General features: G+C 55.1%; 1 protein-coding gene across 4 annotated transcripts in view; it reads right to left on the bottom strand.

The window, feature by feature from the left end:
* Positions 1 to 25,968, bottom strand: part of LOC111146897 (Rho guanine nucleotide exchange factor 7) — a 122,435-nt gene that overhangs the window by 75,447 nt on the left and 21,020 nt on the right. For 3 of the 4 annotated variants that reach the window (XM_022502626.1, XM_022502627.1, XM_022502630.1), the window contains exon 2: positions 19,140 to 19,226. The exons of the other annotated variant lie outside the window; for it this stretch is intronic. In XM_022502626.1, coding sequence (XP_022358334.1) covers positions 19,140 to 19,226 — 87 coding nt within the window. The remainder of the gene's footprint in view (positions 1 to 19,139; positions 19,227 to 25,968) is intronic. 4 annotated transcript variants of the gene reach the window in all.

The raw sequence follows: 25,968 nt of genomic DNA, 5'->3' as shown, positions 1-25,968 counted from the left end.
TCCTGCTCACTCCAGAACACACAGTGTCCCTTCCCTTCGCAAGCTCCGGCCACATCATCACGCCGGGGCTGAAGGCAGAGGCTCCGCAGCAGCCTCCGGCAAGGGGTCTGCCCGACGCCTGACCTTGTTCCTGCTCACGCCCGTCCCCGGGACGGAGCCTCGGCCTGTGTCCCGGGTCCTACGAGCCACCAGAGGGCATCACCACCCTAACCTCTGAACGCCCTACTTGTCATGTCTACACCCGTCAGTCACACCCTGCGGCTTAAACCAGCTCCCTTACGGGTGGCGGCGGCTGTCGGGAGTTCCAAGCAGCCCCACAGGGGTGGGGTGGGGGGGCAACAGCCCCAGGCCCTCATGCAAGTGGCCTGAAGGCGTCCCCGGGTCTGAGTCCGACCCGGAGCTGTGGAGGGAGGCCACTCGAGTCCCCACAGCAGTGAGGCCAACTTTAAAAGGAAGGGTGCCGGCACACGACAGGAAGGACACTGCGACGCCTGCGGCTCAGGAATGGCTGCGAACCCGCAGGGCCGTGCTGACCGCGAGGTGGCCCGGTGGCGCGCCACCTTGAGGAGGGAGGACAGGGCTCGAACACCCCCGCACGTCCTCCCACCGTGGGAGTCCCGCCCTCGCGCGCCAGCTCACCTGGCTCCGAATTCACGGATAGTCCCGGGTATCGGAACGACCCTCCCCAGAATACAAAGGCGAGCCCTGGAGCACAAAGCAGATGGTGTTACACGTCACCCAAAGAAGAGGACATCCGTCAGACCTTCCGCTTCTAACAGCGCCGGCTGCTGTAACTAACAAGTCCGGACAGCAGGAGCCGCAGCACAGAAGCCGGAACCTCGGGGCCATCCTGGCACCACCCTCCCTCAGTGCGGGCAGCAGATTCGGGAATGTTCTTCCCGGCGAGGCAGAGCAGCCCGGGGCCACAGCCGACAAGCCGGCCATCCGGGCAGCGCATGGCCGGCCTGGAGTCCCGCGTCACAAGGCCACAGCCGCCTAGGCAGAGCAGCACGGAGAGCCGAGGGCAAACCCGCGAGGACCCTGCCAGGTCGTCACGTTCCCTTGGCCACTGTCCACGCTCCCGGGAGGCTCAACCACCACGGCTGCTCAGCCGACCCCAGACCGTCCCCCCATGACCGCCTCTGGCCCCCAGGGCCCTCCTGAGGAAGGAAAGAGGCCACGGGCAGAGGACACCCCAGGCCAGACACAAGAAGAGAACAGCGGGGAGTGGAAGGAAACACGTGGACACTGTCAGGGCCGGCGCCGGGAGCCCCCAGGTGCGGCTGGCCGGGCCCGACCGCCTCACTGGGCACGAGTCAGCGCCTCCAGGGAGTTTCCGACAAAGCTATTTTTGAGGCAAGAAACTTACTTTTGGCACAGTTCTAGAGTGTGGTTCACAAAGTTTAAAAATACAGTTCTGTCCTATCACATTGTCAAAAGGAATCTGATTTTGTGACGAGACGAGCGGAGAGGAATCTTAAAGTCATGCTATTTAAGTGTAATCAAGCGGTCGGGACCGAAGGGGTGCGTGCAGAACAGGGCCCAGCAGGGATTTCGCCTCCTTGGCTTCTGCAGGTTTGTTCATTCCGCCTACTCCTACGCTCCAGGGATAAAATTAGTTCGACGACGGATTCTATCAATACATACCACGGTCACCCAATGTGGCCCCAAGCGATTCTGCGCTGTAAAATGAGAATGAGAGCTCATCTGATTTTGGGGTTTCCACTGTACCAACGCCCAAACACGAGAAAGGACAGGGACCACCCATGTAAGAAGAACCCCAGACACATCTTTTAGGGAGTTTCCAGGAAGGGGGGAGGTACAAAACACTGCGGAGGGCGGGAGGAAAACCAGCACAATGGAAGCATCCGTCACCCTCCATGAGGAGCAACGGTCACAAGCAGGAACCACCGGAAAGGCTGAAGCACCACCAGGCAGGGTGCTGCAAAGACTTCGGGACAGCTTTGTTTTGCAAAGGAGAACCGGGCTCCCCGGCTCCAGAAGACTGTGTGACAAAGGTCCCGGGAGAACAAAGACGGAAGCAGCTCAGTCACTGCATTTTCCTCAGCCGCGTGCGTGCCTGTCACAGGTCCACAGCAAGCATGCCGGGGGAAGGGGCAGCGGTCTCAGACGCCCGCCCAGATGCAGCGCGCCACCAGCCTACGCCGGGCCCGCAGTCTGCCTGCCAATGCCAAGGAGGCAGGCCCGCAACGAAGAGCCATCCGCCAGCTGCCGGACCTGCTAGAGCTTACATTAAGGTAGCGGTGAACCTTTAGAGCCCAAAAGGTACTGAGTACATCGCATTAAAAACTTAGAGCCGGGGCGCCTGGGCGGCTCAGCGGGTTAAGCCTCTGCCTTCGGCTCAGGTCATGATCTCAGGGTCCTGGGATCAGCCCCACTCTGGGCTCTCTGTTCGGCAGGGAACCTGCTTCTCCCTCTCTCTCTACCTGCCTCTCTGCTTACCTGTGACCTCTGTCAAATATATAAATAAAATCTTAAAAAAAAAAACTTAAAGCCAATAGTTACAAAACGCAAACTTGGATAAAGGGCTCAGAGGTGGCAGAGTAAACACACATTACTCTCATGCCTCTTGAGGTTCCACCAAAATGACAGAAGAAGCTTTAATAATAAAGCGATCTATCCCGGTGCTACAGGCCCTATGGCTAAGGCCCTAAGTGATCCGGAGGCGGCTTCAGGGAATTCTTGAGACCAGGAAGCAGACGGGCTCCTAAAGGCCTGGTGTTCTAACCAAGGTGTGACAGCATCCCCAGCCCTGCCCCAGGGCGCCTCAGCCAGCGCGGCAGCATCAGGACCGGAGCACCTGCGGCGCCACAGAAGCCCCTTCCCCAGAAGCTGCTAGAAGGAAAGACCCCAGTAAGGAAAGCCAGCTGCCTACACGGGGGCCCTGACAAGTGACTAGTTCTGGGTGCTACTAGACCCACGAAACAGACACAGAAAAGGAGAAAGGAGGTGGTTCTAACCAAAATGAAATAGCCTAAGAGTCCAGCACCGATTTCAAACCCAGATCACCCCTCGCTGGAGACGAGAGAACTGGGATACACAGAGGCATCCCTCTACCTGGCCACGGAGGGCATCCAGACCCTTCCCCCAGATTTCGCCCACCTGCTCCCAGCCTCAGCCCTGCAGTGAGGCCATCCCCCCTCTCTCAGCTACACAGCTGTGCATTCAGGTAAGCTACCGGGGCTTTAATCCATGGTCAGGAATAGGAGCCCACAGACAGCCAACAGCAAGGAGCTGAAAGACACTGCCCCATCCCTCCAGCAAAGCGCAGCTAAAAGCCCTGGGCGCGCCGCACAAAAGCGATGCTAAGATGCCCCGTAGCCGGAGGGAGGCAGACGCTTTATTCAGGGCCCAAGAAACAGGGCAGCAGGCTGTCTGGGTTTCGTGAGGTTTCTGCTTTGTTTTGCTTCAAAAGCCCCAGACTGAGTGAAACCCACAGCCCAGATTCGCCAAAGAGGAAAAAAACAGCCCCAAGAAAAGCTTGCCTTCTCTGGCCAGAGGGCCCGGAAAGGGTCACTGCAGCAGACAGGAAACCTGTAGACACTAACCCTGCCCACTGGACACCACGGGGGAACATGGCCAATCCCCCAGCGCATGGCCATAACAAAGTGCCCCTCTCTCCGTCCTGTCCCCCAACCCCCATGGCGTAGCACGGGTTCTTCCTCTTCCACACAGGAGCAGGCTCTAAGATGACAAATGGAGAAATACAGGCTTCTGATGTGTTATTTACATTTTTAAAAGTACTGAAAAATTAAAAATCACCAGCCAGCACAACCAGTGAAAACCAGGATACAGAGCTGCTGCAAGGAGCCAGGAGGCAGGGCAAGCGTACTAAACCTCTCCTTTCTGCGAGGATCCGAAGGAAGGGAGCCCCAGTGGGACAGAGGAGGAAGTGGATCAGAAGCCCACCGTGTGGTGAAAATCCAAAGGGCTTCCCGACAATCAGCTGTTACAACGACAGACGACAGAGTCTCTCTAAACTGCTCAGTGCTGTGCAAAGGAACTTCCTATCAGGTAGGAGAAATTTTAAGTGGTCAGAAAAGACAGTGGTTGGTGCTTAACAGGAGACTTGAATAGATGCCATCAAAACATTCAGACAGACGTCAGGTGAGGAGGCTCTCAAGGGAAGTACCATTTGCCAGAGCGGCCCGCGTGAGCACGATGACAGAACAGGACGACAGTGTCCCTGCCGGCACACCCCCCACCGGAGCGCTCCATCCTTTACTGGCCGCCATTCTAACTGTGTTTCAGAATGCTTGGGCACCCGTCAAGACCAAACACCCTTCCCTGCCTATTATAATCCCCAACACTAAAACTTCCCCAAGTTCAAGGTTATCACGTACCCCAAGAAAGGAAGACCCAGAAAGCCGCAACTCAGATTCTCCTGTATTCCTCTTCAGGACAGTTCATCAGATCCAGGCGGTCTCGTTGGTTCAACTGAGCCGGGGCCAGCTAGGAAGCCGAGGCAGGCTCTCCCACCCCGGTCTCCGCCCACGCACCTTCCCAAACCCGGCCACCTGAAGGGTCTCTCTCCAGCCCAGCCCCATGCGGCTGCCCCTCTTGCAGGACTTCCAGCCTCTCCCGTATCCCAGGTGCACGAATGTACTTTACCTGCCGCGCAAGGCTCCTGAGGCTGCCCTAGAGGCATGCTGTGCACGTGTTCGTCCCTCGGGGCAAAGCCGAGTTCCGGGACATCCTCATCAACTGTCTGCAGACTAATTATCACTGGGGGAAACGCTTCGCCGTCCTCCACATGCCACGAGATACACACCCGCCGTTACCGCGGAGCCGTGGGTGTGCAGCTCTAAACACTTAGCTCTACCTCTCTGCACGTCTGTCACTCCTGCTCATACACACCACTGCCTCTCCATTTCAGTCAACCCTCCTGTTCACTCCCGAAGTCCACCCAGACAGAGCGCGGCTCGTGGCGTCCACAGGAGTCGGGGGCTGACTCCAGCTGGCCGCATGGAAAGCAGCACAAAGGTACCGGCGAGCTCGGAACTGAATGGCTAAGTTCACAAATGACACCGTATCATCTTCAGATCCTTAAAAGCAGAGGTAATCACTTCCACAGACCAAAATACACACCACTTTCTTAGACGCCAACCACCACCCTCAGAACCAGATGTCCCCAGTGCAGTGCACGCCAAAAGGCCCCACGACCGCCTGGCTGCCACCACGACAGCAATAAGCTCAGCAAGGATCGTCACGGGATGCCAAGAGCATCAGGGGAAAGGCTCTGGGCCCCACCGCACAGTTTACACGGCAGGCACAAAGGCGAAGGGCAGCCTCGCAGTGTGGAGACCTGCAGGCGTCAGCGTAACCCAAGGGTCAGAACTGAGCCCCAGCAGCATGACGGGTCACATAAGCACTTCCCGACAGGCCCCGTGGAAGTACAGATCACCACGGGTGTGGAATCCTTACCTCAGTCCTTTAACTCGAACCCGATCCCACCCAGACCCCAGGGCGCGCTACGGGGGAACCACCCCGGCCTCCTCAAAAACACCGAAGTCCTAATCGATGACAAAGGTGGAAGAAGGTTCTGGAAACTAAAGAAGGTTGTCATTTTGAAGATGGACATGCCAGGCACTCAGAGGCCAGTATCCTGAGGTCTACTACACAGTTTAATGCCCAGCAAAACAGAAGCACCTAAATACTAAACGGGACAAAGTGTCTAGATGGGAAACGGAGTGAAGGCACAGGGCCTCGCACTCGTCCTCCACACGGTCAGCTTCAGCTGTCCCAAGACAAAGGCAGAAGGCAGGTTAGGAGGGCAGGTTAGAATCCTTTAAGTAGAAAAATAAAAGCATTCCCTCATCACCCATACAAGGACTCAGAAGGAACAATCCCAACAGGCCACGTGTCACTTTAGGGTCCCCGTGGCTGCCTCACCCACCTCCTTCCACCCCCGTGCACTGGGCTGGCCGTGCCCTGCAAGGAGAAGGCTGGAGGAAGGGCCCTTCCCACCCTGCCCATCCAAAGCTGGGCAGGCCCCTTGGCTCTCCTGCAAGCGTGGGCAAAATCACCACAGTCCCCTCTCCCAGCCAGAGCTCTCCTGACCTCACCAACCCCAGATCCGACGGACTCAACTGCGTGACCTTTAAAAACCCCACTAAGGGAGTCAAACTTCTCCAGGGGGACCCTGGAATCCGTATTTTACAAGCTCCACACACTGCAACCTCAGTGGACACTACCTGCCAGTCCTCCCTGAAGGGCCGAGGACCACGCTCTCAGCCGCGAGAAAGCGGGAACACTAACGCCCCAGCAAGTTCTGTCTGCGCCTCAAGGGCAGACCAAGGAGTTTCTCTAAACTACTCGAGAAAACACTCTGCACACGCGGATACAAAGTAGGCTGGAAGTACACGTTCTGGCTAGAAAATCCCTTTTTTAAAAAAACATACTAAGGGCAAATTTCCTACCCAAATGTAGTCCGAGAGGCCTTGGGTTTGGTTTTGCTTTGTCATCACTCCCTGGGAACTGGTCATCTCGCCGGTTCCCAGGACCTAAGGGAGCTCCTCAGGGACGCAACCCGCTTCAGGGCAACTACCTGTCAGGAAGGGGGGCTCCCCTTCCCAGAAGGTCAGCAGGGATTTTGTCTGTTTTTAAAACTGTAGTAGAGCAGTGAGGACCAAGACATTCAGAGCAGCCTCAAGCAAGGGGGGAGAAAGGAGCAGAGGTCAGAAGGCAGCACACTAAGCGACTGGCACTTCTCTGGGCAGAGACATCTCTCAGACCATACACGCCTCAGCTCCCGATTCATGCTGCTCCCGACTGACGTTTTCTCACAAGGCCGTAGGCAAAAATAAGAAATGGAGCCTCGATAAACCATTTTCCCAGCAGCGGGCCCACACTGGCCATCCCCGTCAACTGCGAAGCAGAAACGACACCTATAACCTGGTAGTGGTCAGGAGCGCGTGTTGCGTACACAGAAACCCCTTCCCAGGGGTCCAGGCCAGCGAGGGTGCGTGAGGCTAGAGAGAGGCCTGCCCAGCGACACTGCGGACGGTGGGGGTCAGCCGAGCCAGCCCAGGCAAGCCCCAAACCCCCAGAGCGGCAGCCCCAAGAGGGACAACGACAAGCATGGCACATGTCCCCCTCGTGCTCACCGAGCACAGCCCTGCCGGTACCCCGCAGGCACTCAGAAGCGCATCCGAGCGTCTCGTCTCCACCAGATGCCTCCAGCCGACCTGTTTCTGAAACCAGCAACGGACTAGGGCCGGCTTGCACAAGCACCTGGACCCCTTCTAGATTAGGGAACAAGAGAGCTCCTTCCATACACGCATGCCCACCCCTGCCTGGATCCTCCCAGGGTCCCCACAGCTGCGGAGGGGGCAGGAGGGAACCTCCCGTTTCTGCATAAGGAGACGGAGAACGTTCCGGAAAGCGCACAGAGCTGCGGTCCTGCTCTGCCGTCGGCAGGACACCCTCACGGTCCCTCACAGCAGAGCTACGGACACTTGGCAGGTTGTTTTCGGACCAGGCTCCAGGTCCTGATTCTAAAAACTCTCCGGGAAGTAAAGAGGCCGAAGAGCTTTCGAGGAGAGAACCGCCAAGCCCCCAGGCAGCCTCCCCAGCGGCCGGCAGGCAGGACCGGCCCCACTCATCAGGCTTCTGGGCCTGACTCGAAGGGCTACCTGTCCCCCGAGGCCGCCCCACCCTCAGAACAGCAGCCGCCTTCCCAGGAGGGAGAAAGGCTGCTGGTCCACTTGCACTTCAGCTACAAGTTCTAGGAAGCAAGGCCCTGAGAGGAACCAAAGCCACCCTAAGGCCTCACTGGCCAGCAAGGGGTGAACGGGGGGCGGGGGGCATCCCGCCGAGGCAGACCAGACACGCCGAGCCCCTTCCAGTGCCCGTCTGCCCAGCGCTCCGCGGGGTCCTTCACCAATTCCACCAACACCTGCCCCAAGCCCAAGGCGCCAAGACCCGACCCGCCCTCACGCTCACCGGCGTGGCGTTCACCATAGCCCAGACAGAAGCGGCGCAGACGGGGCGAGCTGGCGCAGAGGAGGGTGCACGGACGGACAGACACCGCTGCGGGCCGCCAGCACACACGGGGCGGGCCTGGGGAAGGACCCGGGCCCAGCCCGTACTGGCCGGGCCGGCCGCGTTCCCAAGCCTCTCAGCACACAGCACTCGTGAGGGGACACACGCCACTACGTTCAGTGAGCCGATCAGCAACCACTGCTCGGGACACCGCGAGCACTTCAGCACCCCTGGGGCAGAAAGTCCAAGCGCATGGGGAGGGACAGGCGAAGCAGACAAGGCTCAAGTCCTGAGAGGCGCCGCCCATAACCTTCTGGACGCAAGCCTCTGGGTAACGGGGCCCGACCACGGCTACTTTTCAGCAGGGTGGTGGCACAAACGGTGACGAGGACAGGCTGGCGGACCACTGGGCTGGAGGCCATCTGGCCATCCCCAGAGGGCAGCGCCGCGTGAGAACGAGAACTCGAGCAAACTCAAGGCGGAGTACAGGTCTTCCTTGAATACAAGCGGCCAACTGCGGCGTGACAGCACGGCCCTGGCCACCGCCACGCTCCTGCCCGTGGATGAGAGAAGCATTTCTGCCCCCTCGCCGCCCGCAGGACCACAGCCCTGACCGCAGCACGCCCTGCTGGGGCATTCCGAGAAGAAGGACCGACCCATGGTGCTACATACCGAATGCCGTGGGTCTACCTGGCCGGACGATGAGTCAACCTCACAGAAGGCAGCCACACCGGCTTGGTCAGAAAATGGGGGACACCACTGGGCATGCTCGGGACTACGCCCCCACTCTCCGGCCACACCAAGACCACCTCTTCTGTCTCACAGACATGACCATCTCCCTGCCGCCTCCACCCGTCCTCACGTCCCCACAGAGCCAGCGCCGCCCTGTCATGCTGATGCAGCACTAAGACGCCCCAGAACGGTGGAAGGACCCCAGTTATCTCGGGCACCCTGTTTCAATTAATCCCTTAGCGCGGCTGGGGCAGGAGGTACTAGTCGGTTCTCCCCACTTGGTTTCACATGGCTTGGTCACAGGTGGAAGGCAGGCAGGGGCCACCAACCTGTCGGTGCAGAGCCAGGACTACCCCTAGTCACCAGACACTGCAGCCTCACTCCCAATACTCCCCGGCAGAATTCCAAGAAGTCTTCCAAATCCACCCCAAAGCCCGGGGCTCGGAACGTGCCAGGACACCACCGTGGGAGCGCTGGGACCCGCCGCAGCAAATGGGACTCTGCAGGTGTACCTCAGCACAGGCATCCGCTGACCTTGAGCGAGTTCAAACGGAGACGGGCCAGGTAGGCCCCAGCCCCGTCTAACTACGGGCCCCTTCCAAACAGCTCCTGCCGCTCGGAGCAGAGAGTAACGCCAGACGTGTGCTGCGGGACCCGACACAGGGGCACTGCTGCTGGGAGGAAGATGAAGGCCTGTGACTCAGACCGGAGCAGCCCCCAGGGTGAAGAGTGACACCCCGCCAACAGCACCAGGAAACAGGGCCCCCCGTCCCAAGCACTAGAAGTGAGTTCCCCCAACCACCCCGGAGCGCCCAGCTGGCCGCCTGTCCGTGAGACCCTGCGCACGGCGCCCAGGCAAGCTCCCCAGACCCCGGGCCTTGCCGCGGCGCCGCTGAGCTGCCCCGTCTGTGCTGACTGGTTATGCCGCTGGCTGTCTTCCAAGGACAATGCAAGGACAGAGATCAACCTCACCGAGCAGCCATACGCCTGCTGAAACCAAAAATTCTCTAGGAGATCTATACACCCAAGTTACTTCTCCCTTTGGCAGAAACAGGAATTTCTCACTTCAGCTGACAGATCTGGTGTAACACAGGAGACTATAATGAACAGAAAGTAGTTTTATTGATCCTGAGAAAATACAACTTGTTCTTTAAAAGCTTGTATGAGCAGCCTTTTGCTGTTCTGGAAGCAATACTTCAGTTCTCCCGGCTGAGCTTAGGAAGGTCAGCAGTGAGCTCTGATACCCTAGGACGGGGCTGGCCACAGCAGTGCTCCCTGGGGCACACAGCACAGCGTGGGAGACACATTTCCAAACGATGCAGGGTAACAAACATTATGGACCAGAACCCGTCTGCACACTCAACTGAAGTCAGCAAATGAAAGGTAACAGGGTCTGCTGCCACGCCCCTGCCCCACGGCTCCCACTCAACTAAGCACGTCCTCACAAAACAGCCCCATGTCCGAAATGACCGGGCCACCTCCCTGGACAGTCGCTAGCTTCCCCTTCTTACAGAAGCACCCTCCACGAGGACGCTCCGAGAGAACTCTGAAAAGCCCAACAACTACAAACAGATCACACAACTATAATTTCAGAAGTAAGCGCTTTTGAGAGCAAGAAGCTAAGGTTATCAATAAAACCAAACGTAAAAATACTGCAGTATCCCACCTCGTGCCTCTGTGACCACAGATTCCAAAACACAGGGTATCGCCCTTTCCCAACCCTGTATTTTGCCAAAGAAAAATCCCAAAGGGCCTGAGTATCATCGCCGCGGACCCCCCCCACTCCCCATCTGGCGGCGACCGTCATTCACACCCAATTCCCTGGCGCACACACGGAGGTCTGGTCCGGGAGGAGAGAAGTCCACCCTCAAAGCACAACTGAGCACAACAAAGTCATCAGTCCTGCGCGTGGTCACAGTCCTGCACACGGACCTGCTCCGGCTCACCGTGGCCGAGCGCGCGGGCCCCGGAAGCACAGGCCACCCCGAGGAAGCGCAGCCGCAGGGCGCTGCGCCCCCGCGACAGGGGCCACAGAGATGGAGGCCGCAGCCGTGTAGGTGCACAAAGCGGCACGCTGGTGACTGAAGCGGAATCACCACCCGCCACTCCTCCTGGTCTCACGTGCTCGGCACAAAGCCAGAGCCTTCTACGTGCCAGCACTGGGGACAGAAGTACAAGACGACCCCCCGTGCGCGGGGACCGCCCTCACACTCACCAGGTACACACGCGGGCACCCACCGCACACCGTGCTGCCTGCCGCCACAGACCCGTCCCCAGCCCTGTCAGCGGCCCCCAGAAACCGGTGCGAGAGCAGGGGCTTCCCGCGGACAAGCAGCGTGTGCACACACGAGAGCCTGGCATGCGTCCCGGCCCAGGCCGTGTCGGAGTCAGGCCTCGCCGACCTCCACCGCCCGCCACAGGTCTGACGCCAGCAGCACACAGGACCCGGCAGACTCCCGGACTCGTAGACAAATGGCTTCTCCCGCTCAGGCCGGAGCCTGGTCCTCCACGACGCTGCTTCCACACCCCACACAGCCCATGTGGAGGTCACCCCCACCTTCTGCGTGAAACGGGAACACACACTTCCAACCACAGATGCTGTCCTCGCTGGGGGTCAAGGGCCATCACCCCTTACCTGCCATCACCTCTTCGGGTCCTCTTGCTTTTGCCCTTGACTCCCTGTATAGTCTATACCCCAAATGACAGCCAAGATGGTTCGGAGACTCTGGTCAGACCACCTAGCCGGTCTGCCCCGGCAGCCCCACATCACTGAGCACAGGCCCGCGTGCGCGGGTGACGGCAAGGACCGCTCCATCCTCTGGCCCAGCACCGCCCGAGTCTCCTGTCCTGCTCCCCCTCACTTCCAGGGAGTCTGGATTTCAGCCTAAGACCCAGAGCAGACTCAGAGTCAGGAGGAGACGCCAGAAGTCAGATTTGCATTTGAGGAAGACCAGCCTGGAGAAGGACAAGAGAGGGGCTAGACTGCCACAGGGCCGCTGTGGGTGCTGGCAGCCGGGCCAGGCGGCTGGCATGGGACAGGAGGCCGAGAAGAATACGGCAGCATTCGGTGAGAGCAGGGTAGGGAGAGGAGAAGGCGGGAGCCGCTCACTGTGGAAGCTCTGGGGCCTGCCCCCCACCTCCACCTCAGCCCTGGGCCCTCCCCTCCACCCAGCAGCCCGCCAGGCCAACCTGACAGAGGCACAGACGACCGCCTTCCGGCAGCGTCTCCTGGGAACACAGGCGTGTCCCACACGCACCTCTGGGTCTCCGTCTGCTCTAGAACAGGAGATGAGGCCACAGTGAGCTCCGCACGTCCCTCCCGCCCCCACCTGCTGTGTGTGCTCTAGACCCGGCCTTCTGCCCCCACCCGGGCTACAGGGAGGGCCGCAGACCCCAGCCAATGAAGGCCAAATGCCACACACCCCCACCCCCACCCAGGGGAAGCGGATGGGCGCCCACAGCCGCAGCTGGGGCAGCGGCCGTGCAGGGAAGCAGAACCGCCCTCTCGTTCCGCCGCACGCGGGAAGCCGCGCCGGCACCTGCCGACAAGTCAGGATGCAGTTCTAACTCGGGGAAGCCGGGCTGAAACGACGGTCAACGGCTGTCCCAGGAGGCACCCCAGGCAGACCTCAGGGAACTGTACCCCCAGGCAAGGGCCCAAAAAGGGAGAGGAGAATCCTGGGCTCGGTCCTGGTGCTGCACTGGCGGTTGGCTGGGGCGGCAGATTACTGCCCTGGAAACGACCATCCCGACTCGGCAGGAACCTCCCAAATATCCGGCCCAACGCCCTGCGTCTGGCCCAGTCCCCTTGGTGGAGGCAGCGAAAACGGACACACACAGCCGAGACTCCTCCTCCCAAGGGGACACGCAAGCCTGCCCCTACCCCCTCATCCACCCCAAGACCGCAGGACTGCCTTCTCCACAGGGTCCTGCAGAAAAACAGAGCCCTGGGTCTTTATCTTGGGTCCTGCCATGACCACGGACAGGGAAGGTGGCACCTTGGACAGCGGGACAGTTCCTAGTGCCCCGGAGAGGACACGATCCTGACTTTGCCGGAGAAGCAGCACCTCACGGTAGTTCGCTCACAGCGTGGCGGACAGGAGCCGAGGTCGGGAACTGGGTCTCACTGCGCCACCTCCCCTCAGTGGGTCAGGGATGCAGGGCTCCGGGGTCACCCAGCCCACCAGGCCCGTGCTGGAGACTCTACTTGGCCTCAGGCCAACAGCACACAGGACAGGAATTCACAGCCTGTGAGCCCCCTTTGTGCCCCTTTACACCTCTCCCTTTTTACACTCGGATCCAGGTTCCCGCAGTCGCCTCTCTTCGGGGAGGGGCACACGGACTGTCACTGTTCAGGAGGCCTCTGCCAAGCTAGGCCAGTGGAGGGGCCACCATCACTAGCCCTGGGCCTCGGGCAGGTGCCTCTCTCCCAGCGCCCTGGGTTTCTAACCCCCATGTGGGGACACTACAGATACAACCTAGCAGGGGTGCCCTAAGATCAAGTGGGTCAGCAAACACAACAGGGTCCCAAACGTAATGGGCACTCAGCGAACACCTTACTCCTGTTCTCATATGCCTCTAAGAACCATACCACCAGGGTAGACCAACCCCCCAATACGTATGGGCCAGCACAAATGAAATGCAGACCTCCTGATTCAAAACGCCTTAGAATTTCAGACGGTGCGAGCAGAACACTAAGCCACGTACAGAGCCCTACATGACCGCACGGGGGGCCCACCCACAAGGCCTGCCCTGCCACCAGCTAAACTCAGAACTTACCTATGGCCCCTGCCAGAAACAGCCCAACAGTGCGGCTCCGCCATCATCACACGGCTCAGCTTCCTGCTCTCCAGGCAGCAGCACGCACGCGAGAGCCTGCCCAGCGGAACCACCAGACCAGAGTACAGATTCTGCACTCGCCTGCCGGGCTGCTCCCTGAGACCCGCCAGCCACCCCTCATTTAGCTCCTCCAATCCCGCGCATGCTTGCCCGCCGGGCTGCGCCCTGGGACCCACAAACCACCCCAGATCTAGCTCCCTATCTGCAGAACACCTGTGAGTAAACACAACAGTACACATGAAATGACGGGATGTTGCTTGTGTTCAATTAATGTCAGTCCACTGCATTTCAAGGATGACAGCCTCTCAACCCATCTTTAGACTCAGGCCATCCGACACCGAGACCGCCCCCCACACAGGCTGCTGAGTTCTCGAAATGTGGCTGATCCCAGAATGCAAAGAGCTGTGAGTGTGACAGAAACAAACAGAATTTCAAAGACTTAACATGAAAACAATATCTCAACGCTTTTATATTAAGTACATGTTGGAACATTATGGATACTTTATGTTACAGAGAGAGTTATTAAAATGAGCTTCATGTTTTTTATTTTACGTAGCTACCGAAAGCATTAGAACGATGAGCGCGGTTCACGTTACACTCGCCGGACAGCACCACCTAGACGACGAGCCACAGCACAGACTGGAAGTGGAGGGGAAAGCCTAGTTATTTACTCTGGAAAATCAGCCTAGATACAGAGGTGACGAAGAGCTTACCCCACGAAATAATTTGGCAAGACACAAAGATGTAAGACAGAGGGTCAAACTGGGACACTTTCTGCCAGTAAATTAAATAGAACCAGAAGATCTAAATAGAATTCTGCTTTCTTCACTTTTAGGCACCTATAAAACGTCCAGAGAATACACACCTTCCAAACTGAACTCCACTCCCTCACACAAGAGGCAAGTTCTGACAAAGGCCTGGTGAGTAAACCTCAAGAGCTTTATCGATAAAAGTCAAACCCTGCGGCATGACCAACCATTTCCAGCTTACCACTGTGCCCACAGCGAAGAGGACCAGCTAAGGAAAATACTGCCACGCGGCCTCGACACGCCTTCACGCAGCTCAACGATGCATCTACCTCAATCCAAGACAAAAGTAACACCTGCTGGGGGATTGGTCACTTTTGGGCATTCCATCCATAGAAAAGGACTACGAATGCACTTGGGACTTCGTTTCAATTAATTCTTAAACTTCTGTCAATAAACTGTTTAAAGTCTCATGTAAGCACGTTTTAATTTTGACCCTATTTTTAAATATTCTTTTGGACAAAATTTCAATCACAACCTTGGCTAAAAATCTCAAAGAGCATCAAGCATCATATATACTATCATAAAATAGTCTGTCCTTCTCTGCATTTTTAAAGATTGTTTTCGGAAACACGTTTAAGACAATGTTTTCCAAAACCTCCCCACTAACTACATCAGCCCAGCTGATTCCAATGCTGGAGCGTCCACCTGGGCTCCTTTTCCTTCCCCGGACCTCCGAGAAAGCGCCTTTCTCTCTCAGAGGGAGACACTCCTGGAGCCAGAGCAGTGGGCTGCACAGAGCCCCCCAGTCCGTACACAGAGCTGCAGGAGCGGAGCGTGAAAAGGCCGGGAGGCAACATGAGACCCGTCTGAGGTCTGCAACCTCTGTCCTCCAGTGCCAGCGTGCAGTGCAGGACATCTGGAATGTCCCCATCTCCCTGACCACCTACCCAGAAATGGGGGCACCATGGAGGATACTGAGGAAAAAAAACCCAAATGTTTATCCCAACAGACTTCTTTATGCCCCCAGAGGTCAAAAAAACACATGGCAGGTACAAAGAGTGTCTGCCCACTGCTGCTGGCAAGGTGGAGGAGGAAAACTCGGGGGAGAGTTTGGCAAGGATTCAAAGTGTTTCAAAGCCCCTACACCTTGAACCTCATAGTGCCCTATCCAAGGATTAACACCGATGCAAGGCCCCAACAGCGGCTCGCGGGTAAGTGCTGAAAACGCGGACGCACTGGGCTAGGCTTCCTCACTGCCAGACCATGGCTGTGCTAAGTCGTGGTCAAGACAGAGGAGCAGAACATGCGACATGTGGAGTCCTTCAGAAAAGGTTACAAATAGGGGTGCCTGGGTGGTTCAGTCATTGTCCACTTCGGCTCAGGTCATGTCATGATCCCGCATGGGAGTCCCGCACTGGGATCAAGCCCCGCGTCGGGCTCCCTGCTCAGCGGGAAGCCTGCTTCTCCCTCTCCCACTCCCCGCGCTTGTGTTCCCTCTCTCCCTGTCTCTCCGTCAAATAAATAAAATCATTAAAAAAATCGTTCACAAATAAAGACATAATTGAGAACTGAAACAAGAAATAAAACGGAGACTGGAAAACTATACGACAGAGCACTTAGTCCCCATTAGCAGGACTCGCTCTCTCGCCTACGTTGCATGTAGGTCTAGGACAATTCTGTCCTTGCTACGTATACCAGGCAAACTAGGGGTTCTCAACATAACATTCCCAAAAGTAACTGGAGAACCACAGTACCAGCTCCTCTGTCGTAAGCTTAAGCATCAACTTTAATTACCCCAACAGTTCTAAACAGGGGCATCTCTCGGGTCTTACCTTACTCCACCCTTAGGAACATGGGGGAAAAAAACCTGAATTCATCAAATCCCAAACTATTTCAAGGAAATGAAGGATTCAAATGAGACGCAAGATCAGTAGCAAAGAGAAACACAGAAGGTCGCCCAAGCCACAGGTGTGATTTTCCCACAGCTGTTTTTTCCCCACATTTAAAAATGTTTTCCAACTAAAAACCTAAATTGTTTCTCAAGGGTTAATAAATGCAAACTGCATAGCGTTCCTTTAAAATTAAAGCTCCCTCCGTAACCAGAACCACCTACTGGGGAAATGCCTGGTTTTCTACAGTTAATTAAGAGAATGATAGAATCATCAAGATGCTCAATTCCTCTTTTCCTTTAAGAAATCATAGCATAGTTTAAAATAATAAAAAACAGCATAGTTTAAAACTTAGCATAGTAAAAAAGTGGTAGAAGACATTACCAAAAACAATCCATTACAAACATATTGCACTCTGAACTCTCAGAAAAAAAGCACCTTGACACATTCTAGAACAAAAGCTAATCTGCAATTCAAGCTCAGTTTTAAGGATTGAATCTGTCCTTTCAAACAGTTCCTCTCATCTTTCAGAATGCATAAAAACGAAGCCTGTAAAGCCCAGAACGCATATCAAAAATGCAAGGTCCTTCCCTGCCCGTTCCCTTTCTACGTCGTTTTCTTTTTTTTTTTTTTTAAGATTTTATTTATTTATTTGACAGACAGAGATCACAAGTAGGCAGAGAGGCAGGCAGAGAGAGAGGAGGAAGCAGGCTCCCCACTGAGCAGAGAGCCCGACGTGGGGCTCGATCCCAGGACCCTGAGATCATGACCCGAGCCGAAGGCAGCGGCTTAACCCACTGAGCCACCCAGGCGCCCTTCTACGTCGTTTTCTTTAAGGCCCCTGGGGAACTGCTGCAGAGGGTCAGCGCACAAGGCCAGGTCAAGGGGCTTGGGAACAGACCAGCCCCTTCACACCGTGGAGATCAAGTCTGGAAGCCCCAGCTGGGTTCACACCACACCAAACTCCTTTCTCTGGGTGATTTCCTAAGCGGGGAGGGGACAATCAAAGCGACAACAACTTGAGGGTTTTGATGTGCTGTTTCCTCACTTTAATTATCTCAAGTAATTATGAGTTTTAAGTGTGACTTTCAACTGAGCTTGGAAGAATATGAACAAGGTGCCTGTTTACTAGAAAAGATAATTTACTCTTTAAAAACAAGTCATCCAGGGGCACCTGGGTGGCTCAATGGGTTAAAGCCTCTGCCTTCAGCTCAGGTCATGATTCCAGGGTCCTGGGATCAAGCCCTGCATCGGGCTCCCTGCTCAGTGGGGAGCCTACTTCCTCCTCTCTCTCTGCCTACTTGTGATCTCTGTCAAATAAATAAATAAAACCTTTTAAAAACAAGTCATCCAAATTTCCTTGTAAACAAAAAATGACTAGGGGTGCCTGGATGGCTCAGTCATTGGGTGTCCCAGGGTCCTCGGATCAAGCCCCGTATGGAAGGGAAGCCTGATTCTCCCTCTCCCACTCCCCCTGCTGTGTTCTCTCTCTCACCTTCTCTCTGTCAAATAAATAAATAAAATCTTAAAAAAAAAAAATTACCATCAACTACAAATTTATTGAAGGCCTATGGTATGCCTAGAACCGTTCTAGGGGCTCAGGAGAGGTTAGTGACCTCTTCCAGTGCGTCTCCAAGGGAACTATTCTAGAGAAGAGCTGGAATATGAAATTCCAATAGCAACCTCTTGAACGTGAAGGATGAGAAGTTTTTAAGACTCACCTTTAGTACCTCCTTAAAGAGTCCCACACAAACTTGTGAGATCATAACCTTAACATGCAAACTGAATTTCAAATTTAGCGTAACGCCAAGCAAAACTTGGTTGGAAAAAAATCGTCTCACGACACAAGTCAGGGAAAAGCAAACCTTGCTGCTAGCAAAGCGCGTGCTCACAGCCCATCAAGCGGCCAAGGGTAAAACCACAAGGCCCTTCTGCGACAACGTCTCCCCTCCCAAACAGCCCTTCCGTCATGCATAAAAACAGTCTCCGGATCTCTTAACTCCTGTCGGATTCCAATTAGCAGGTAAGTGGTCTGTGTAACGTTCCCTCACAGACTGGAGGGCTTCTGGGTTTTTTCCTCCAAGAAGCCTACAGGAAGCCTGTCCTTTCAGGAGGGAAACCTTCACGGAATCACCCTACAGCACAGGTTCTGCTGGCGAGGCACTCCCAGGCTCTTCTCTACAAGCCTGACCCCACGCGCGGCAAGCGGGATGAGGAGCCAAAAGCTAAGGGTGGTAAAGCCGCAGGCACAGAGCTGACCCCATGCACCGTGACCGGTAATTCCCAAATCAAAGAAGAGCTCGACTTCTGGATCTACAGCACTACTCCGAGATCAGGAAAAACCAGAGCAAACCGGGTGAAAACAGGGGTTCCCAGAGAGCTGCCCCGGGAAAACTGTATGCAGCACCGAGGTGCGAAGTGACAAAATCTGACCCAGCGCGGAGAAGACACGCCGCCCAGTTCGCTCCCCCAAGACAGAGCTTAGCCTGTCTCTACCCTAAGCGCCAAGTGTGCCAAGTGTTCGCGTAAAAATCATCTAATTTCTGGCTGGAAAAGGGAGTAAGGCTGGGAGTGTCGGCCCAGCTCGTCCTGACCGCCGCTGGGAACGGCGAGGGGCTGACCCAGACCTAAACGCGGGTCCCCGGGGAACGCCTGAAAGCAGCGTCCGAGCGGCGGCGGGGACCGAGGACTTGGACGGCAGCCCCGCTGTCGCCAACGCGGGGCACCCGCCCGAGCCTCCGGGCTTTGCTCACAGAAGCGAGGGCCAAGCTGGGGTCCGCGCACGGCGGCTCCTCCCCGCCCTGGGGGCGCGTTCCCACCCCGGGGGGCCCGCGAGCCCGGCCTCCGAGCGCCGCTGCGGCGGGCCGTGCCCCACCCCCGCCCGCCGCCCCGCCCGAGCCGCGCCCCGCGCCCGCCGCCCGCTCACCTCCAGGCGCAGGGAGGCCCCGCAGCCTCGCAGGAACTCGCGGATGTTGCTCAGGCACTCGCTCTCGTTCCGGGGCTCCGGGTACACCTGCAACACAGAGCACAGGCACTGAGCGGCGGCGCGCGAGCCGCGGACGCCACCCGCGGCAGCCCCGGGCGCTGGCCCCGCGCGAGAGGGCGCGGACGGGAGGCCCCGGCGGCCCGGAGCGACCCCGGCCGCCCCAGTCGCCCGCCCGCTCGGCCGCCGCCTCTCCTCACCCTCTTTCCTTCCTCTGGGCTGCACCAATCTCAGGCCCCTACCCTCTCCAGGAAGTGGGCCGCCGCCGGAAGTGACGTCTTCAGACCGCGCCCCGGCCGCCCGGCGCGCGGTCCTTCCGGCCCCGCCCTCCCCGGGGCAGGCGCGGCGCCCTTGGCCCCACGCGTGGTTGCAGCGGGCGCCGCCTCCGCGCGGCACCTGGTTCTCGTCCTCGGACACGGTCCACCCGGCCCCGCGCGCAGGCTCCTCCCGGCAGCCGGTCCTCGGGCCCGTCGCGTCGACACCGCCCGCCCACCTGCAGCGGGCGGGGGAGAGGCCGGCCCCCGCGGTGAGCAAGCCCGGGAGGGGCTGGAGGGGACCCGCCCCGGCCTGCGGCCGCGGACCGAGCGTCCTGCCGGGGCCGTGTGAAGTGCCTGGCGCGGACGTCGTGCGTGTTGGGATGGACGCGCCGCGTGCCCCCCCGCACGCCCGCGTGCCCCGAGTGCCTCAATGCTTGACCCGACGGCGAGGCCGGCAGCGGGAGAGCGGCCGCCGCACGGCCCGGGAGCTTCGAGCGCGGCTCCTGCGGGCCGCCCGCGGCTTCGGTCACGGAGGACCCCGGGGCCGCTTCCACACGGGGTACCTGCCGCTGACAGCCTCCGCGGGCAGCAGGGCTCGGGAGGGCCGCGGCGGTCCCCGTAGTGCAGGGCGGGCGGCGGAGACGCGCCGAGACCCCGCCCGCAGCTGCCGCCCGACTCCGAGCTGAAGCCTCCGTTTCGGGAGGTCCCCCAGGGCGGCGTCCGAACTGCAGCGTGAGGACGTTCCCGCGCTTTCGTCCTCCCCAGGGAGACCGCGCATCTCTCAGGCCCACAGGACTGCTCTGGTTCGCTTCCAGGAGCTCCGGTCTTTCAAAGCTTGAATCCGACCCAAAACCGGCGTGTTGAGAGGTGTGAAGACGACAAAAATCAGACTTTTCCCCCCTACAATTTAAAAAGTCTTAGAAGAAATTGCCAACATGTTTCCTCCAAATTGAAGTTTTTGTTTTCCAGTGAACAGCTGAACCCGTGCTGTTTCCTCGTCCCCTGCTCGCTCTGTAAGAGAATCCTGAAAAGGCGCATACGAATATGTAGTGAAAATCCTTCATGGTTTCAAATACTGGCAAAATTTCCATTTCGGATGTCCTAATGACTTCTGAAACTACTAAGCATCCTTTTAAAAATGTCCAGGAGACTCCAGATACAATAGAAATACAAAACCCATTCAGTCTTAAAGAATTATCGACAAGCTCTTATTTAAAAGTCAGAAATTTTACATTCTTTTCTCCCTCAACTCACTTCCATTCCACATCCCCCAACAAAACAGCACCCTAAACTAATATATTTTTATACTAAAAAATTTAACTTTTTTTGCAAGAGACCCATATAAATACAGTCCGTCCTCGTTCACGGATTCTGTGCAAATTCACCCACACGGTAAAATTTGTAACCTCAAATCAGTATTTGTGGCTCTTCCTCATTTATAGACACGTGCAGAGCAGTGAAGAATCTGAACAGCCTTTACACACACATTCGTAGCGGAATTTGAACAAGGCCACGCTCTGCCACCTTATCTCAGCTGGCAATGTAAGCAGGTATCCCTTTCACAGTCTACTGAAACCACATTTCTCACATTTTTGTGCTATTTGTTGATTTTACTGTTTTAAATGGCCCCCGGGTGTACTGCTAAGGCACTGTCTAGTGCTCCGAAGCGCCGGAAGGCTGTAATGTGCCTTACAGAGAAAATATGTGTGTTAGATAAGCTCCATTCAGGCCTGAGTTACAGTGCTGTTGGCCGTGAATTCAATGTGAACGAATCAACAATACGGTACATCCAGAAAAAGGAAGAGGACATCCGTCGATCTGTGCACGAGGCCGCTCCAGAAAGTGCTAAAGTAACATCGATTGTGCATGATGGAGCTATGGAGAAGATGGAAAAGCAGCTAAATTTGTGGATTCAAGAGATGACAATCAATAAAAAGAGCATAGTAGAAAGTGTTGTCGTGAGGATGAAAGCCAAGGAAATTTATAGTCATGTTACCCAGGGTCAGGAAAAGGTTAAACCCTTCTCAGCCAGCACAGGCTGGCTTGCAAGTTTCAAAGGGCGATACCACATGAAAAACGTTAAACTTGTGGGCAAGGCAAGTCCTGCAGATCAGGAAGCTGCAGAAGAATTTAAAAAGCATCTGCTAAGCATTATACATGAGAAGGGTTATATGGAAGAGCAGGTTTTCAATGCTGACGAGACAGGCTTGTTTTACAAAAACGTCAGCAAACGAGCCTATATAATGCGAATGGCCTCCAAGGCTCCTGGCTTTAAATCGTTCAAAGACCATGCAACCTTGCTCCTGTGTGCCAATGCCAAGGGTGACTTTAAGTGCAAACCCCTAATGGTACACAGAGCCCAAAACCCCCGGGGCACTTAGAGGGAAGAAGCTAAACCGTATGCCAGTCCACTGGAGGTGGAACAAAAAAGCGTGGATGGCATCCGAAATATTCCGGGACTGGGTCCACAACGGCCTCATCCCAGAAGCTGAACGCTATCTCCACAGCAAAAACCTTGCCTTCAGGATTTTATTAATTTTGGATAATGCCCCAGCTCATTGCCACGAAGAACTTGAAAACGCCCATCCCAACATAGAAATTCTCTTCATGCCCCCAAACACTGCCTCTCTCATCCAACCCCTCAATCAGGGCATAATAAAAGCTTTCAAGGCACACGACACCAGGGAGCTTTACAGCAAGGCTTTTGAGGCTCTCGACGCCAGTGAGGAAACCACCATGATGGACTACTGGAAATCTGTCAGTATACGCAACGTTAGAGATTATGTCAGCACAGCCTGGGACAGCACAAGCAGGCTACTATTAATAACTGTTGGGGATGGGACGCCTGGGTGGCTCAGTTGGTTGAGCAGCTGCCTTCAGCTCAGGTCATGATCCCAGCGTCCTGGGATCAAGTCCCACATCGGGCTCCTTGCTTGGCGGGGAGCCTGCTTCTCCCTCTGCCTCTGCCTGCCATTCTGTCTGCCTGCGCTCGCTCTCTCTCCCTCTCTCTCTGACAAATAAATAAAAATCTTTAAAAAAAAAATAATAACTGTTGGGGAAATGTTTGGCCTGACTGCGTGAAAATTTTTGAAGGCTTTGAAGGTGTTACAGAAAATACAAAGAACAGTGTCAAAAACATAATGCATATTGCACAGCAGATAAGTGGAGAGGGCTTCAGAGACATGAGGGAGGGAGACGTGGAGGAAATTTTGGCAGAAATGGCAGTAGAACCCACCAAGAAAGATCTGGACGAGATGGCAAAGCCTGGCACTGGTGGCAGCGATGATGATAATGGCAACGAAAGTCAGCCCAAGACTCCAAGAATTGTCCCTCTCACAGCAGCCAAAATATCGGAATGGAATTCTGCTCTGGAAAAAATTTTAATGATATGGAAGAGTGTGACCCTGTGCTGGAACGCAGCCTCACATTTCGGCATCTGACCTCCACTGCATTCGTCCCTTATGCTGAAACACTTAAAGATTTGAGGCGAAGAGCCAAGCAGACAAGGCTGAAGGAATTTTTCAAGCCAGTCTGGGAGGGAACGTTGCTGACACCATCACGAAGTTGTGAAAGCCAAAGTCCTGGGGTGGAGCCACCTGATCCCCCATGCCAGCCTCACTGACGTGTTCCTCTTCTGCCAAGTAAGTCACACACTCTCCTTTGGTTTTCCAAGGGGCAAGTCAAGGTCATGAGGTTTAACCACACTGCCCTGTGCCCCATCACAGAGTAAGCTCTACCACAAGTCAGGTCTTCATTAATGTTTTCACAGGATTCCAAGTGTTCTGTCTTGATGGAATGCTTTCCATCGTGACTGTCCTGTGCAGCGTAGAGTGTATATGTGTGTGCTGTGTGCACACCATGTGCAACTGAACAGGAGAGGCCGTCACTGCATGGTGCTGTACCTGAGATAGTGTTTCCTTATGAAGAAACTGATTTGTAAGGAACACATATTAGATAAGCGGTCTTCACATACAAATACCACTAAAACAAGATCATGTGTCGACTGGTAGACAAAGTGTTGTGATCTGAACTCCGAGGAAACCAACCCTGCACTTCCCCAGGAACAGTGGCTCAGCAGTTGCTAGCTCAGTGCTCACCTGACTGCAGGACAGCTACCAATCACAAAAGTCAGCTCTAATCTGTTTCCGTAGTGTAGTGGTTATCACGTTCACCTAACACAAAACTCAGCTCTGCCTTTAAGATTGCTAAGCCGTCAAGATCCAATGGTTACAATTTTTCTTCCAAAGTACCACAACTAGTATGAGTCCGCCAACAATAGGAACAATACATTCACAGTTTTTGAGGAAAATTATCAAATGTAAAATGTAAGACTTTACCTGGAAATGTGTATCTTAATGAGATGTAGAGGGTTTCTTTAATTAGTTCATTTATTCATGGACAGCTATCCCTTATTGCATAGAGTCCGGCATTAATTCTGTTCCTGTCTTGGGGGTTGTTTTATGCAAACACTGAGAAACCTCATTCCTAAAAATAAGTAAATAAAAAATGGAAGGAGTTTTGTTATTTTGTAACTTCATTCTTTGATGCCTTCTGAATTACATCACCAAAGTCCAGATATAATCAATCATCAGTAAAATTTTGAAAGCATCCATTAACAGCATGATTAGGGTCTCCTTGCAGTCTCTCTGAAAGTGATCAGGTAGAAACCTCTGAGCTGCAAAATTCCAGACTTTAAACCCTTTGCTTCTCAACACCAGGGGTATCTGTCTGTTGGTTACACAGCTGGAAGGTTTTCCATCTTGGAGCAATGTGCCTCAGAGAGACGAGTGAGTGAATGGTCTGCCTTTTTACATGAAGTGGGAGAAGGGGGTGCTGGGATGGCTCAGTGAGCTTGTGGCCTTCCCTGATCTCAGGCACCTTCTCAGAGAAGTGACTGCATGTGCAAGCAGAGCAACTGGACATGAACTGTTTTAAAAGTCTCCACATGTGTGCACATGGGGGCATGACGATAGCCTGTTCCATGGATACTGTACCTCAAACAACACACCTGTTTGGAAAACTGTAATGTAAAAGAGTCAAAACTCTATAGTAAGTACTGCCTCACCCTGTAACACACATGCTGACCTTGGACAAGTCAATTGACCCCTCTGGGTCTACACCCTTATCCTCAGTTCAAGACTCGGTCTTTCTCACAGAGCTGTTGGGAAGATAAGCTTATTCAACAAGTCTAGTTGTTGAGCAACGAGAACAACAAGTCTAGTTTCTATGCCAGACCTTGTCACAAGTACCGTGACTGCAAAGAAGAGAGACAGGGCCCTGCCCCACGTGAGCCAGGGAAGAATCCCACACAACATGGACAGTGGACAATGGAAGCACAGAGTAAAGCATAAATACTGTGGACGTAGGGGAGGGCCAGAGACCTAACCAACAATATGGACATCGGAGTTGGAGCGGAAAGGTGGAGGCAGATGGACTGCATATTCAAAGGTGTGACATTTGAGAAGCCGCTGGTGTTTTCTGGGGTGGTGAGTAATTGGCCGTTGAGGTCATGGGTGAGACTGCAGGGGGAGAACTAAATCAGAGATGCAAAAGAAGACACCCCCAGGGCCCCTGCATGCCTCACTGAAGAAGCTCTATGAGCGACAGCACGTGAGCAAGTCATCAGGTAAATATAAGTTAAAACCACAGGTAACCCTATGCACCAACCAGAATGGATAATATGGAAAAGGTGGACACTGTCAACTGTCCACAAGGATGGAAAGCCGTTGGCGTCCAATACCTGACTAGTGGGAGTGGGAAAGCATACACACGGGAAACCATCAGTCTATCGAGAAGTTAAACTTACATAAGCCACCCCCCCGCCAGTGATTCTTCCCATAGGCATTTACCCAAGAAAGATGAAAACACGTCCACAAAAAGCTGTGTGTAAGAATGTGCACAGGAAACCTGGGTGGCTCAGTCTGTTAGGCACCCAGTTCTTGTTCTTGACTCAAGTTATGATCTCAGGGTTCTCAGATCAAGCCCTGTGTTGGGTTAGGGCATGGAGCCCACTTAAGATTCTCTCTCAGGGCCCCTGGGTGTCTCAGTGGGTTAAAGCCTCTGCCTTCAGCTGGGGTCATGATCCCAGGGTCATGGGATCGAGCTCCACATCAGGCTCTCTGCTTAGCAGGGAGCCTGCTTCCTCCTCTCTCTGCCTACTTGTGATCTCTGTCTGTCAAATAAATAAACAAAATCTTAAAAAAAAAAATTCTCTCTCTCTCCCTCTGCCTCCCCCCCAAAAAGGAATTCACACAGCAGCTTTACATATAGTCACCAACATCTCCACAACCCAAAGTCAGGCACTCCTCTGCTCTCTCCAGTGGCTACTTTTCAATGACCAACAATATCCCAATCCACCCCCCAAAAATCCTGTCCCAAATTTCCCACAGCAATTAACTCCAGGCCATTCTTTCCATCAAGAACTCCAATCAGTCAAAGGCACAGACAGTCCCAAAACTGTTGTGACTTTCCTTGGAAATACACCCTCTGTACTCAATATTTGATAAAGGACGTGT

Source organism: Enhydra lutris, unplaced genomic scaffold, assembly GCF_002288905.1.
Source record: "Enhydra lutris kenyoni isolate GAN:26980312 unplaced genomic scaffold, ASM228890v2 scaffoldscaffold15, whole genome shotgun sequence".
NCBI classification, from domain to species: domain Eukaryota; kingdom Metazoa; phylum Chordata; class Mammalia; order Carnivora; family Mustelidae; genus Enhydra; species Enhydra lutris.
Note: the sequence above shows the minus strand (reverse complement) of the source record. Positions and strands in the feature narration are given on the sequence as shown.